The 12,708-nt window shown below is 40.0% G+C and overlaps 1 protein-coding gene across 1 annotated transcript in view; it reads right to left on the reverse strand.

Annotated features, from left to right (window-relative positions):
• LOC124256145 (G surface protein, allelic form 156-like) overlaps positions 1–12,708 on the reverse strand; it is a 40,750-nt gene that overhangs the window by 21,167 nt on the left and 6,875 nt on the right. Inside the window, exons 7-16 of the mRNA XM_046690101.1 lie at positions 12,570–12,700; positions 11,801–11,876; positions 9,285–9,357; positions 5,582–6,032; positions 4,512–4,631; positions 3,490–3,550; positions 2,977–3,095; positions 2,208–2,277; positions 1,276–1,400; positions 281–353 (exon numbers count right to left, since the gene is read on the reverse strand). Coding sequence (XP_046546057.1) covers positions 281–353; positions 1,276–1,400; positions 2,208–2,277; positions 2,977–3,095; positions 3,490–3,550; positions 4,512–4,631; positions 5,582–6,032; positions 9,285–9,357; positions 11,801–11,876; positions 12,570–12,700 — 1,299 coding nt within the window. The remainder of the gene's footprint in view (positions 1–280; positions 354–1,275; positions 1,401–2,207; positions 2,278–2,976; positions 3,096–3,489; positions 3,551–4,511; positions 4,632–5,581; positions 6,033–9,284; positions 9,358–11,800; positions 11,877–12,569; positions 12,701–12,708) is intronic.

Below are 12,708 nucleotides of genomic sequence, written 5' to 3' on the forward strand. Positions count from 1 at the left end.
ATCCAGCAAAATCACGGCGGTGTATGCCCAGCACCATGCTACCAACCCCCATTCCCAACCCACCCCCGGCTACACACTCACCAATCTGTCTCACAGTCCCTGAACAACAGTATTTACCCTACTGACTAGCCCTCCCTGCAATACTAAAGCCGGACATGAAGTCCTAGATTTCCTCAGGTTCTGAACTGCCTATCTCACTCCTCCTTTTCAATTTAAATCGGTTCATTTGTTACTATCACAATTATATATATTCAGAGACAGCGTTAGTCGACACACTCACCTGCACTTGCCATCACTCGTTGTCCTGTCTAAAACAGCATACTCCAGCTCACATTTACACGTTGTCTGGGCAGCTGCAATGATATGATATATGTTCTAAATGCTAGGGAGGATGGCCTTGATTTAACATAGGATAGGTGTAAGTCCAGCTGGGGTGCCATGCAAGCAGCAGAGGTACCGTAGGCGGCTACTGAGCCCCAATGGTCTCTGCATGGTGTGGTGGCCTAACTTTGGCTTCTGGTGATCTATAGTCCAGTTTTAGATTGTATTGTTAGAACATTGTAATGCTCACATACTTGTTTGAGACTTTTATGCGTGATTATGTTGTTATTGTACAGTCCTTTGTTGACAGATTTTAGTTTTAAAATTATCGTATAACTGTACAATATGATCTAGTCGCAAAATGGCTGACATAATGCCAACGTGACTTAAACTCACTCACTCACTCAATCACTCAATCACCCACCCACCCATCCATTTACTTTATATATACTCTTCAAAAAGTAGGGGAAGCTGAACTTTCAATTTGGATAGGAAGTATACGCGTTAGCAAACTTGTCAAAGACAGACATCTTATGAACACACCACCATTTCTCCTTATCACCACCCCTAAACACAATGCATTGGATGCACGTGCACAACGCAGTAGTCCAGGTCGATAAATCACTGCAGGCCATTAATTTTGACAATCGTCTTGCATCACACAGTTGTAAGTGTTTGTTTCCAGCCGTTTTCTTTTTTTTTTTAATGAAAATCGTACACATGCAAATTTCACGTCATACACCAATCATCTTTCAAGAGCGATTACTGTACAAACAACTATGGTCATAAGGAAGTGCAAGTGATGATGAACTCTCAAAACATTCATTATTGTCATATCAACATTGATTGACGCCGATACATCTCTCAATTATTTTCAATCGTAAATTCAAACTTTAAAATTCAAAATTTTTAAGAGTATATAATTTACAAACAAACATGCTGTTTATTACTGACCGGGAGCGCAGCTTGCGATGCCGTTGATGACCCCGACGGCTGTGGCAGCAAGAGTGTGGGATTTCCCGCCATTGCACCCATCTGTTTCCGTTGCTCCCAAACATGCGGCAAGCTTCTTCTGTTCCCTGGAAGATCAACATAATTATAATGTATGATCACACTTTTATCATTATCCATTCCAAATCACCAATTGTATTGGAATTGCATTAGCTTCAACGTTTTAACGCCAGTGGAGAAACATTGGTGGCGTAAATGTATTTATTCAATATTAGATTTATCGTTATTTCAGTTATTTGTTTATTTCTTCGCACCTGCGATTATATTTTATTCATTTCAGTCATTTTTCTAACTATTAAAAATCCATCTGAGAAAGTTAAAATATCGATTTCTTTTCTCTTTGCTTCGAACATTTTCTCGAAATTGTTACAGTTGCTTCGATTGCTTGTTTATCAACTTAATTATATTCTCTTTATCTACAACTTTAATTTCTTTTTAAAATATCTAGTTTATCCCATTACTTTGATTAGTTTGTCGTTACAAGAAATATACTTTAAAAATTCGATATTTGGAGTGTAATTTCGTTACTTTGATTATTTAAGAAAGCTACATTTGTATCGCCAGTTTATATCTTTTATCATACGAATATGAGTTTCATTCTATCGCGGCACTCGGCATTTTTCTAGCCAAATGACCGCAGTCTCTCAATCCAGTGATTGTCATCATCAGAATCGATCTAAGCAAATGGGATATGATGACATGTGCCAACCAAGTCAGCAAGCCTGACAACCCGATCACGTCAGTCGCATTTTTCAACAAGCATGGGTTGCTGAAACCAATTCTGACTCGGATCTTCCCAATGAAAATGCAATCAGCAAGTGCTGATGGAACGCCTTCTAACCACCAATCACTGAATTTGTAAAGTCAATACTTACAGGCACTTGTTGGCTCCAGTCACATCAGCCTTTGCATAATTGATTTGACACGTGCAGGCAGCTGTTTTAGCTGTAAGAAGATACATAATGCAAACTTCAGTTCTTCCTAAATGATGACAGTACAGGGCTGTATATACATGTAGATACAATACGTTTTTGGCAACTAGAGACATATGACAGAATGACATAAACATTTGTTAAATGAGGGGTCTTGTGCACAGTTGTTTCCCATAACAGTGTCAGGATCCGCTGACCTGAGTTTCCCCTTGTTAATATTCCTTGGTTTGTCCGCTATATACCCGTGCATGTGGATTTCAACAAAGTGAAAAACAAGTGCAGTGTTCGTCATATGACGATATCATGATGATATCATGTAAACCAAGAACTCCGACAATGGCGAACATACAATCATCGGATCCTTATGCAATAGTCCAGCAAAATCACTAAAGAAATGGGTGCCTCACATATTATACCCATATGGAAATCGAACCCGGGCTTCGAGTGAGGAGTGAACCATTAGGCTACCCCCACTGGACTGCCTGAAGTCGAACGTCTCATATCACGTGTTGTGCTTAACGGAAGGCAAATGGGATCCACGATGGCAGTAGTTGTTTGATATACATAATAATGTTCTTTGTTATGATCATTTAACAGAATTGCCTTCCCTTAGTAACTGGATCTCTGCAACAACGAACTCCTAGGTCATTACTGTGTTAATACATGTATTTGTTACCGTAGGCATGTTCATGAAGGAGAAACATTGTCTTACTGCAGGCAGCAGCGTTCTCCACGAGTGTAGCCAGTGCTGTTCGAGTCTGTACGGTGGTGTGGCCCCTGCAGCCATCATCTGCTGTCGTTTGTAGACATCCAATCAGCGTGAATTTCTTCCTGTAACCATAGCAACATAAAAGATGTACGTTTCAATCGAAAAGAAGAATTGACTCAAATAAGTTATGTAATGGATTTATGTTCAGAATGGGTTTACGTGTATGTCGCCATAAATGCAAAACAATCAGTTTTAAAATCATTACAGTTATGCATATCAATCTAAATATACCGAAGGAAACAAATTAGGATAACACATGAAAGAACAAGAATGCCTCAAGGTTGTTTTTTTTCAGATTTCTTTGTAAATATTGCACTTCGGGTAAAAACGCAAGAATAAACAGAAGGGTCACTGTAATCAGTATCACGCAGTGTCCATTTATTTGTTTCTCTCAGTAAATTTTCGCCAGCAAATTGAATATATTAATACCGCTCATGGTATCACGTGAATACCTACGTGCAATCAGCAGCGGTTGAGGTTCCATAAGCGATCTGACACGTGCATGTGCCGGGTACAGCTGGAAATGTTAGACAGAACATGTATTAGTGAGTGAGTATGCTATTACACCGCTTTTAGCAATATTCCAGCAATATCACGGCGGGGGACACCAGAAATGGGCTTCACACACTGTGCCCATGTGGGGAATCGAATCCGGGCCTTCGGCGTGACGAGCCAATGCTTTAACCACTAGGCTACCCAGAACATGTATTACGGCAACACACCTGCATCAATAAACTATATATGTAAATAATGACACCAATTGTTTGATATTTGTTGATATCAAGCACATGTCGGTGCTTGCCAACTAATTACCACTACTAAATATCACTGAATAATACAGAAAAACGCATTCACCCGATGTCAGGAGCATGATTTTGGCAGTTCCTTTTGCCTTTTTTGTCAATTACAGCCAACCATTAGTAATTAAAGATAGAAATGTGGAGCATTTTGATAAGGGTCGTATGATAGACACAACATAGATTAACGGCCGGGTGCCCTTAGGATGCCTCCCCCAAGAGATTTATTTCACTCTTGCTCAAAAATTGTTTTATCAAACTGCAACATTCAAGCCATTACTAAGCCTTCAAACGTTTCATGTGGTGCGTGTTGAAGACGTGTCCAAAGGTGTCCCAACTGGACCAATTAATGACCATAATGATGTCAAATCCAATTTCTGATTTTGATTTATACCATGTGTTGACAGTTGTTTTCAGGTAAACATTTCCCTGCCTTTGCGTGTATTAGTGATTTGTGCCACGGGGAGGGGAAAGGGGTATGGGAGCAGCAGGATACGCTCTCCTTTTGGGGAAAACATCATCACTATGATTCATAAACTCATGCTTATGAAACAGTCAGAATCATTCAACGGCCTCGCAAAACGGCTCCTCATTATGGTACGGATTTTCAGGTTTAATATATTGGAGCGGCCACTATTCGGTGCTGTGTGAGGATGGGCGTCAAGCATACTGGATACTCACTGCAAGAGGCCGTGGTGATAGCTGACCCCACAGATGTCAGCGTGGTTGTTCTAGAGACGCTGGCGTCACAAGAAACATCCACTGGCTTCGTATACACACCCTGCTTCCTTCTCAAGAGCCCTGCAATATTATGGTCTACATGAAATTATATAGGCAGATGAAAAGATGATATGCTTACTACTTGAAGAAAATGACGAACAGAATAACGCTTTAAAAATCAGGAAACCTCAGTGATTTTCAGTGACATATTCATGTGACGTTTAATCTCTATCACAACTGAATCAATATTCCTACAAATGTGTATTATTCTACATTTGTCGACCCTTCTAAAGTTACGAGAACGAGACAAACACATATTAGCTTTTCAACCCTAATGAATGCCACAAAGGACACGAGAAACACGTCAGTATTGAAGTTTGGTTGGTTGGCTTGTTGGTTGGTTGGCTGGTTGGTTGGTTGTTGTTTAACGCAGCACTCAGCAATAACCCAGTTAACCGACTCGGGACCAAACAAACCAGTGATCAACATCACATTTTGTAAACAAACGACAACATCGACATCAACGACAATGTTAATTGCTCAGTGGCTTCAGAGGCAAAGATGCACAGGTACAAACGCTTTTGTGATATGCAACCAATTTGTTTGAATTCTTGGAGTTCTTGGTCGTGTTCAGGAATGAAGGCCTGGCTCCCGATCCATGAAGAGTGCGTAGGACCATGACCCAACCTAAATCAAACCTGTATGCTACAAATGCTTTTTGGATTGGGCCCTTGCCTCGGAGATCAATTCAGATTTTAACAAGGAAAACATGCATTATTACTCACGTGCATTTCAAGGCAGGGGTACTGACATCAGAGGCGATGAATCCTATTTGGCACGCACAGGTATCGGATAGTGCTGAAATTGAAAGTAGGTATGAAATATATGTTTGGGGAGAGATTTGATCTTAGTGTTGGCCTTAGTGTTGGTCCTAGTGTTGGCCTTAGTGTTGGCCTCAGTGTTGGTTCTAATGTTGGTCCTAGTGTTGGCATTAGTGTTGGCCTTTGTGATGGCCCTACTGTCTGTCCTACAGTGGGCCTTAGTGTTGGCCTCAGTGTTGGTTCTAATGTTGGTCCTAGTGTTGGCCTTAGTGTTGGCCTCAGTGTTGGTTCTAATGTTGGTCCTAGTGTTGGCCTCAGTGTTGGTCCTAGTGTTGGCCTTAGTGTTGGCCTCAGTGTTGGTTCTAATGTTGGTCCTAGTGTTGGCATTAGTGTTGGCCTTAGTGTTGGCCTCAGTGTTGGTTCTAATGTTGGTCCTAGTGTTGGCATTAGTGTTGGCCTCAGTGTTGGTTCTAATGTTGGTCCTAGTGTTGGCTTTAGTGTTGGCCTCATTGTTGGTTCTAATGTTGGTCCTAGTGTTGGCTTTAGTGTTGGCCTCAGTGTTGGTTCTAATGTTGGTCCTAGTGTTGGCCTTAGTGTTGGCCTCGGTGTTGGTTCTAATGTTGGTCCTAGTGTTGGCCTTAGTGTTGGCCTCAGTGTTGGTCTAATGTTGGTCCTAGTGTTGGCATTAGTGTTGGCCTTTGTGATGGCCCTAGTGTCTGTCCTACAGTGGGCCTTAGTGTTGGCCTCAGTGTTGGCCTTAATGTTGCCCTAGAGTTGGCCTCAGTCATGACCCACGCAGGTTAACATCAAGTAACATCTCTCAAGGTATCTTACTTTTGTACGAAGAAGCCTATGGACCGAACCCTACTTTCTGTTTTCAATACATATCAAGGAATGAGTGTGATAGAGAACGGATACTCACTGCAAGATGCTATAGATGTTATCTTGGCGAGAACAGCGGTAGCAAACGTGCCTGCAGTAGCCGTGGTGCCACATCCTGCTCCAGACAAACCTTCCAAACAGTTTGCAGCAGTCTTCAGGTTACTAAAAGGTGGAGAGAAATAATAACACGACATAATGCGATCAGGCAGTGTGGAGGACTGTCATCCTGGCAGCGGGTTAGTGATTAGGTTTTAAACTCGATTTAGCAATATTCCAGCAATATCACGGCGGGGAACACCAGAAATGGGATTCACACAATGAACCAATGTGGGGAATCGAACCCAGGTCTTCGGCGTGACGATCGAACGCTTTAACCACTAGGCTTCCCCGCCGCCACTTGGTTAATTGAGGTTTGATTAATCAGGAAGTCACATCGTCCTCAACTTGACACATAACGTGAGTGAGTGAGTGAGTTTAGTTTTACGCCGCACTCAGCAATATTCCAGCTATATGGCGGCGGTCTGTAAATAATCGATCCAGGACCAGACAATCCAGTGATCAACATCATGAGCATCGATCTGCGCAATTGGGAACAGATGACATGTGTCAACCAAGTCAGCGAGCCTGACCACCCGATCCCGATAGTTGCCTCTTACGACAAGCATGGGTTACTGAAGATCAATATTCTAACCCGGACCTTCACGGGTTGACACATAACGGATGTATATTGTTATTATATACACTCGCAGCAGTATGACCTGCCTGGCAATAAATACTTTCCAATTCGTGATTTGACTTCAGCAAGACATTACAACTTGGAAACGACACTATGCTGAAAACATTCCTGGAAACACAACTGTGACGCCTGTATCTAAAATATCACCATCTAATATTGTTTATTTCCCTGAAGTTTAATTCATTTTGACAAGACTTTCATGTACAGCAACAGATCGTTAAAATATGTGCATATCACCTGGCTACATGAGTGAGTGAGTGATTGAGAGAGAGAGTGAGTTTACCAATTTGGTAGCATATGTATTCTTATAAACCGATATTTTTCGTATTTGTAATTATAAGCAGATTTTTAGAAATTTGAGTTTCTTCCCGCCACTTCGATTATATTTTCGTGATTTTCAATGTTTTATCACAATTTTGATTATTTTTTGTTATTTGTTATTTCTGTTTAGTACGACTATTTTCACGTTATTTTTAGTTTAAAAGCAATTCTTAATTCCGAAGTGTTTCTCGTCAGATGCGTCAGATCATGGAACTTAAAAAACTCAAAAATTCGCATTAATAACACAACAATAATACACATGAAAATATTTAAACTTACGTGCAATGCACTGTTTCATCGGTAAATGGCTCAACGGCGTAGTTTTTCTCACAAGTGCAGATTGTGTTCAGACCTGAAGCCAAAGAAAAGATATGACCAAAACTCCCATGAACACGTGATTACAGTTCTCTGAGACAACAAGGCCATCTCTCACAGGTCTTGAAGAGTGTAACAGGCATACCACAAATCAAACAGTGGTGAGTCGTGTGTATGACAACCCAAGTCTCCGGTCAAAAACGACGAGAATTGTGTTTGTACGAATACAACCCGTGAAGATCCGGGTTAGAATTGATCTTTGACAACCCATGCTTGTACATGTCGTAAGAACGAAGATCGGGCGGTCAGGCTCGCTGACTTGGTTGACACATGTAGTTGGATGCTCATGCTGTTGATCACTGGATTGTCTGGTCCAGAGGCGATTATTTACTGACCACCGCCATATAGCTAGAATATTGCTTGAGTGCGGCGTTAAACAACAAACAAACAATAATGTACCCATACATTGGCCCAATTATCAATTAAGTTCACTCTTACGTCAACTTGAAATTATTGGAGCAAGTATGATTAAGTAGACAAATAAACATTCAAACATGTCAAAAAACTACACATTCAATGATCACTCTTTCATTAACAGGTCGTAGACCCGTGAAGATCCAGGTTAGAATAAGCCTTTAGCCCATGCTCGTCGGATGATCAGGATCGCTGACTAGAACTATGTCATCGTAACCCAATACTCGCTATGTCAGTCACAGGATTGTGTGGTCTAGGAGCGATTGTTTACAATAAGCCGTCGTTAGCTGGACTATTGCTACAAGTGGCGTTCAACAACAAACAGAACGACGTCACACTTCCACGGGTTCCAGAAGGTAGACTTGTTTGAACTATGTCACTGGAACCAAATACTCGCTATGTCAGTCACAGGATTGTGTGGTCTAGGAACGATTGTTTACAATAAGCCGTCGTTAGCTGGACTATTGCTACAAGTGGTGTTCAACAACAAACAGAACGACGCCACACTTCCACGGGTTCCAGAAGGTAGACTTGTTTGAACTATGTCACCGGAACCAAATACTCGCTATGTCAGTCACTGGATTGTGTGGCCCAGGATCGATTGTTTACAGTAAGAGCATGAGCAGAAATACTGCTACGAGTGGCGTTTAACAACAAACAGAACTACGCCTTACTTCCACAGGTTGCAGATGGTAGAGCGGTATTGGTTGTAACAGCTACAGAGTCTCTTGTGGATGTACCATCACAGGCATCGTCGAAACTGGTTGCCAAGCAACTCAACTTGTTCTTGTTAGCTCTGTTATAGGAAACAGTAATTTCATCTTAAAATTAACGAAAAATAAACTTCACGATCATCTATATTTTTTACATATTTCATAGTGGTTAATAATACTCACGGGCCCTTGAAACAGAATAAAGATCACAAACGACTGGCAATTAGTTCGAGCGGCTGGATGTTTTAAGTTGTGTCCCTTCATAAATCGCTCTGGGTGTCATTGTACTGGTGAGTTTGTATGGTTTTAGGTCGCTAACAGGAATCTTTCAGAAACAGCACGTCGAGCGACGCCAAAATGGGTTTCACATATTGTAAAAATGACGATCTCTATGGCATGACAAGCAAACGCTAGGTTACAGTATCACTTGGAATAAATTAGACCGGTTCAAACCTTAAAAGGAAATACTTACGTGCATGTATTTGCCGGAGAAGACTTGTCTGCTGTAAGGAAAGTTGCTTGACATTGGCAGGTAGTCCCCAGAGCTGAAAGGTCAAACAGACACGTAAGTGAGTGTATCATGATTGATTGATTGTTGTTTATCGCTGCAATATTCCAGCTATATGGCGGAGTTCTGTAAATAATCAAGTCTGGTCCAGACAATCCAGTCATCAACAGCATGAGCATCGATCTACGCAATTGGGATACGCTGACATGTGTCAACCATGTGTTAGTCGCTTTTTACGAGAAGCATGGGTTACAGAAGACCAATTTGTTAAGATTATGAAATTGGTTTAATCGTTGCTGTTGGTGCTTCTTTGAGCCGTGTATTAATTCTATTAAGGCACATGAGAGGGATGTTCAGGTCTAAGATGATCACCACTTTAGTGAACCCAATATCCAAGGGGTACAACCAAACCTGGACACTTTATCAAGGGGATTTGAACACAATGTTTCTGGCAAGCCTAAGACATGTAGCACTGGATAATTAAGCCACTCTGCTTCCCTATGAAGAGTGAGTGAGTATGGCTTTACACCGCTTTAAGCAATATTCCAGCAATATTACGGTGGGGGACACCAGAAATGGGGCTTCACACATTGTACCCATGTGGGGAATCGAACCCGGGTCTTCGGCGTGACGAGCAAACGCTTAAACCACTAGGCTACCTCCCGCCCCTCCTTATGACTGACTGACTGAGTTTGGTTTTACGCCGCTTTTAGCAATATTCCAGCAATATCACGGCGGGGGACACCAGAAATGGGCTTCACTCATTGTACCCATGTAGGGATTCGAACCCGGGTCTTCGGCGTGACGAGCAAACGCTTTAACCACTAGGCTACCTCCCGCCCCTCCTTATGAAGATTAGCAACCTAACACAATACTTACAGCAAGAGTCGCTGACGGCCCGTGCGTTTGCTTCCGTAGCAAGAGTAGTAATAGACTTGGATCCAAAACAACTAACGGCAGTCTTGGAGTCGAGGCAATGAAAGTAGCTTTTCAACGCACTAAAACATAAAATTAAAATTAAATTAAATTAAAAATTAAATTAAAAAACAGAGACACAAAACTCTATTTTTATATATCGAAAACAGGCGAAGCTCATATTAAGTAGAATATTAAAGTAATTAAGGGCAAAACGCTTTAAAACACCTTTCTAGTTAATGAAAATAGTAAAACACATTTAAATACCTTATCAATTTACTGAAAACTTGCGAAGCAATTAAAATACCACACCAATTTTATGAAAACAGGCGAAACACCAATTAAAATAACATTTCAGCATATGAAATCAGGAGGAAAACTATATAATACCATACCAATATAATGAAAACAATTGTAATCTTCAAATTAACTTAATGACAACTGTAAAATCCCTTTCAGCATAATGCAAATAGATGAAACATTCCCCCAATATAAAGAAAATAGGGGTTCCCCAAGATCCAAGAAGGGCAGGGCGACATAATATCAAACAGAGCACCTTTATTAAAAAATGCACGCAAAGAAAGATATCCAAGTATTATGTTAATGTGTATATGATTCTTAAAGGCTCAAGAAAACACTTATTTCAAATAGCTTCAAAATGAAATAGAAACTAAAAACAACCAAGTGTTAATATTGATTATTGTAATAAACTGAAGGTCAGGGACCTAATGGACCTGTTAAAATGCCCACTGGAAGCACTAGAAAACAGGTGAAAACCTGATGTAAACTGGAGAAAGAAACGAACATTAGTAAAGCACATTGACTTATCATATCAACGTAAAGAAAAGAAATGAAACGCGTAAAAACACCGTATCAACATAATGAAAACAAGTGAAACCCATCAAAATACCGTATCCACATAATGAAAAAAAGTGCAACCCAAACAATACCATATCAACATTATGAAAATAAGTGAAGCCCATAAAAATACCATATCAACATTATAAAAATAGGTGAAGCCCATAAAAATACCGTATCACCATAATGAAAAGAAATGAAACCAATAAAAATACCATATCAACATAACGTTAAAAAGGGGAAAGACATAAAAATACCGTATCAACATAATGAAAACAGATAAAACACATAAAAGTACCGTATCAACATAATGAAAAGAAATGAAACTCATAAAATACCGTATCAACATAACGTTAAAAAGGGGACAGACATACAAATACAGTATCAACATAATGAAAATAGGTGAAACCCATAAAAATACCGTATCAACATAACGTTAAAAGGGAAAAGACATAAAAATACCGTATCAACATAATGAAAACAGATAAAACACATAAAAGTACCGTATCAACATAATGAAAAGAAATGAAACTCATAAAATACCGTATCAACATAACGTTAAAAAGGGGACAGACATAAAAATACCGTATCAACATAATGAAAACAGGTGAAACACATAAAAATACCATATCAACATAATGAACACAGTCGAAAAGGAATGTTCAACGTGTGAAATTGTACTTAAGAGAAAGTAGTAGACTACTTACTCGCATCTGTTTGTCTGGGTGGCACTGGTCTGCTTAGCGTATGCGAACTGGCACAGCGTGCACGTGTTAGTTAAGGCTGCAACAGTTCCAAGATTGTTATTGGTATTTAAAAAACCCAACTAACCAGAATAGTAAACACAAACGTATCAAGGTAATTCCATTTATTAAATTGTTCTTAAGTTGATACAAAGCGTCAACAAAGAGTTATAGTCTGGTTAAAATGTTCACCAAGGATTACAACCTTTTAAGTTTCAGCAAAGACTTGTAGCTATAACATTTTATAAAGTTTTCGAGCATGGATTAAATGTTAAATAAGAAAGTACAATATTGGCATGAAGAATAGTTACGACTTTGTTCAGTTCAATATGAAATTGCATCAGTTGTAAAACGTTCAATAAATAATTTCAAGCTCGCTGTAAGATGAAAGAGTGAATGGTAACAGTAAATCAGCAATTACAGCTGCAACGGACAATTACAGCTGCAACGGACAATTACAGCTGCAACGGACAATTACAGCTGCAACGGACAATTACAGCTGCAACTTAATTCATTTTCAAAAATAAAATGTAACAATTCGGTAAATGTTCTGGGTTATACGTGTTATAAGTTTGAACACCTTGGTGTGTATATATCTCAACGATTTACCATTCAGTTTCAGAAAAAAATGTTCAACTCCGTTTATTGGTTGTATCAGTTATTCAAACAGCCACTTATTTATTTATGAATGAAAGATGTAGTGAATGGTTTGCCTCAACTAACAACAGCTTACAGGATTCACAAGTGGCTATGGCTTTCAGGTTTGGTTCAGCAATGTTCGTGGCATAAGTCGAACGTGGGACTGTCGCGTCACAGGCAGGCCCGGTCGCTGCCACAATGCACTCCATTCTCTTAGCATGTTCACTGAAAGT

The sequence above is a fragment of the Haliotis rubra genome, unplaced genomic scaffold, assembly GCF_003918875.1.
Source record: "Haliotis rubra isolate DU_JTF1 unplaced genomic scaffold, ASM391887v1 Scf62, whole genome shotgun sequence".
NCBI lineage: Eukaryota > Metazoa > Mollusca > Gastropoda > Lepetellida > Haliotidae > Haliotis > Haliotis rubra.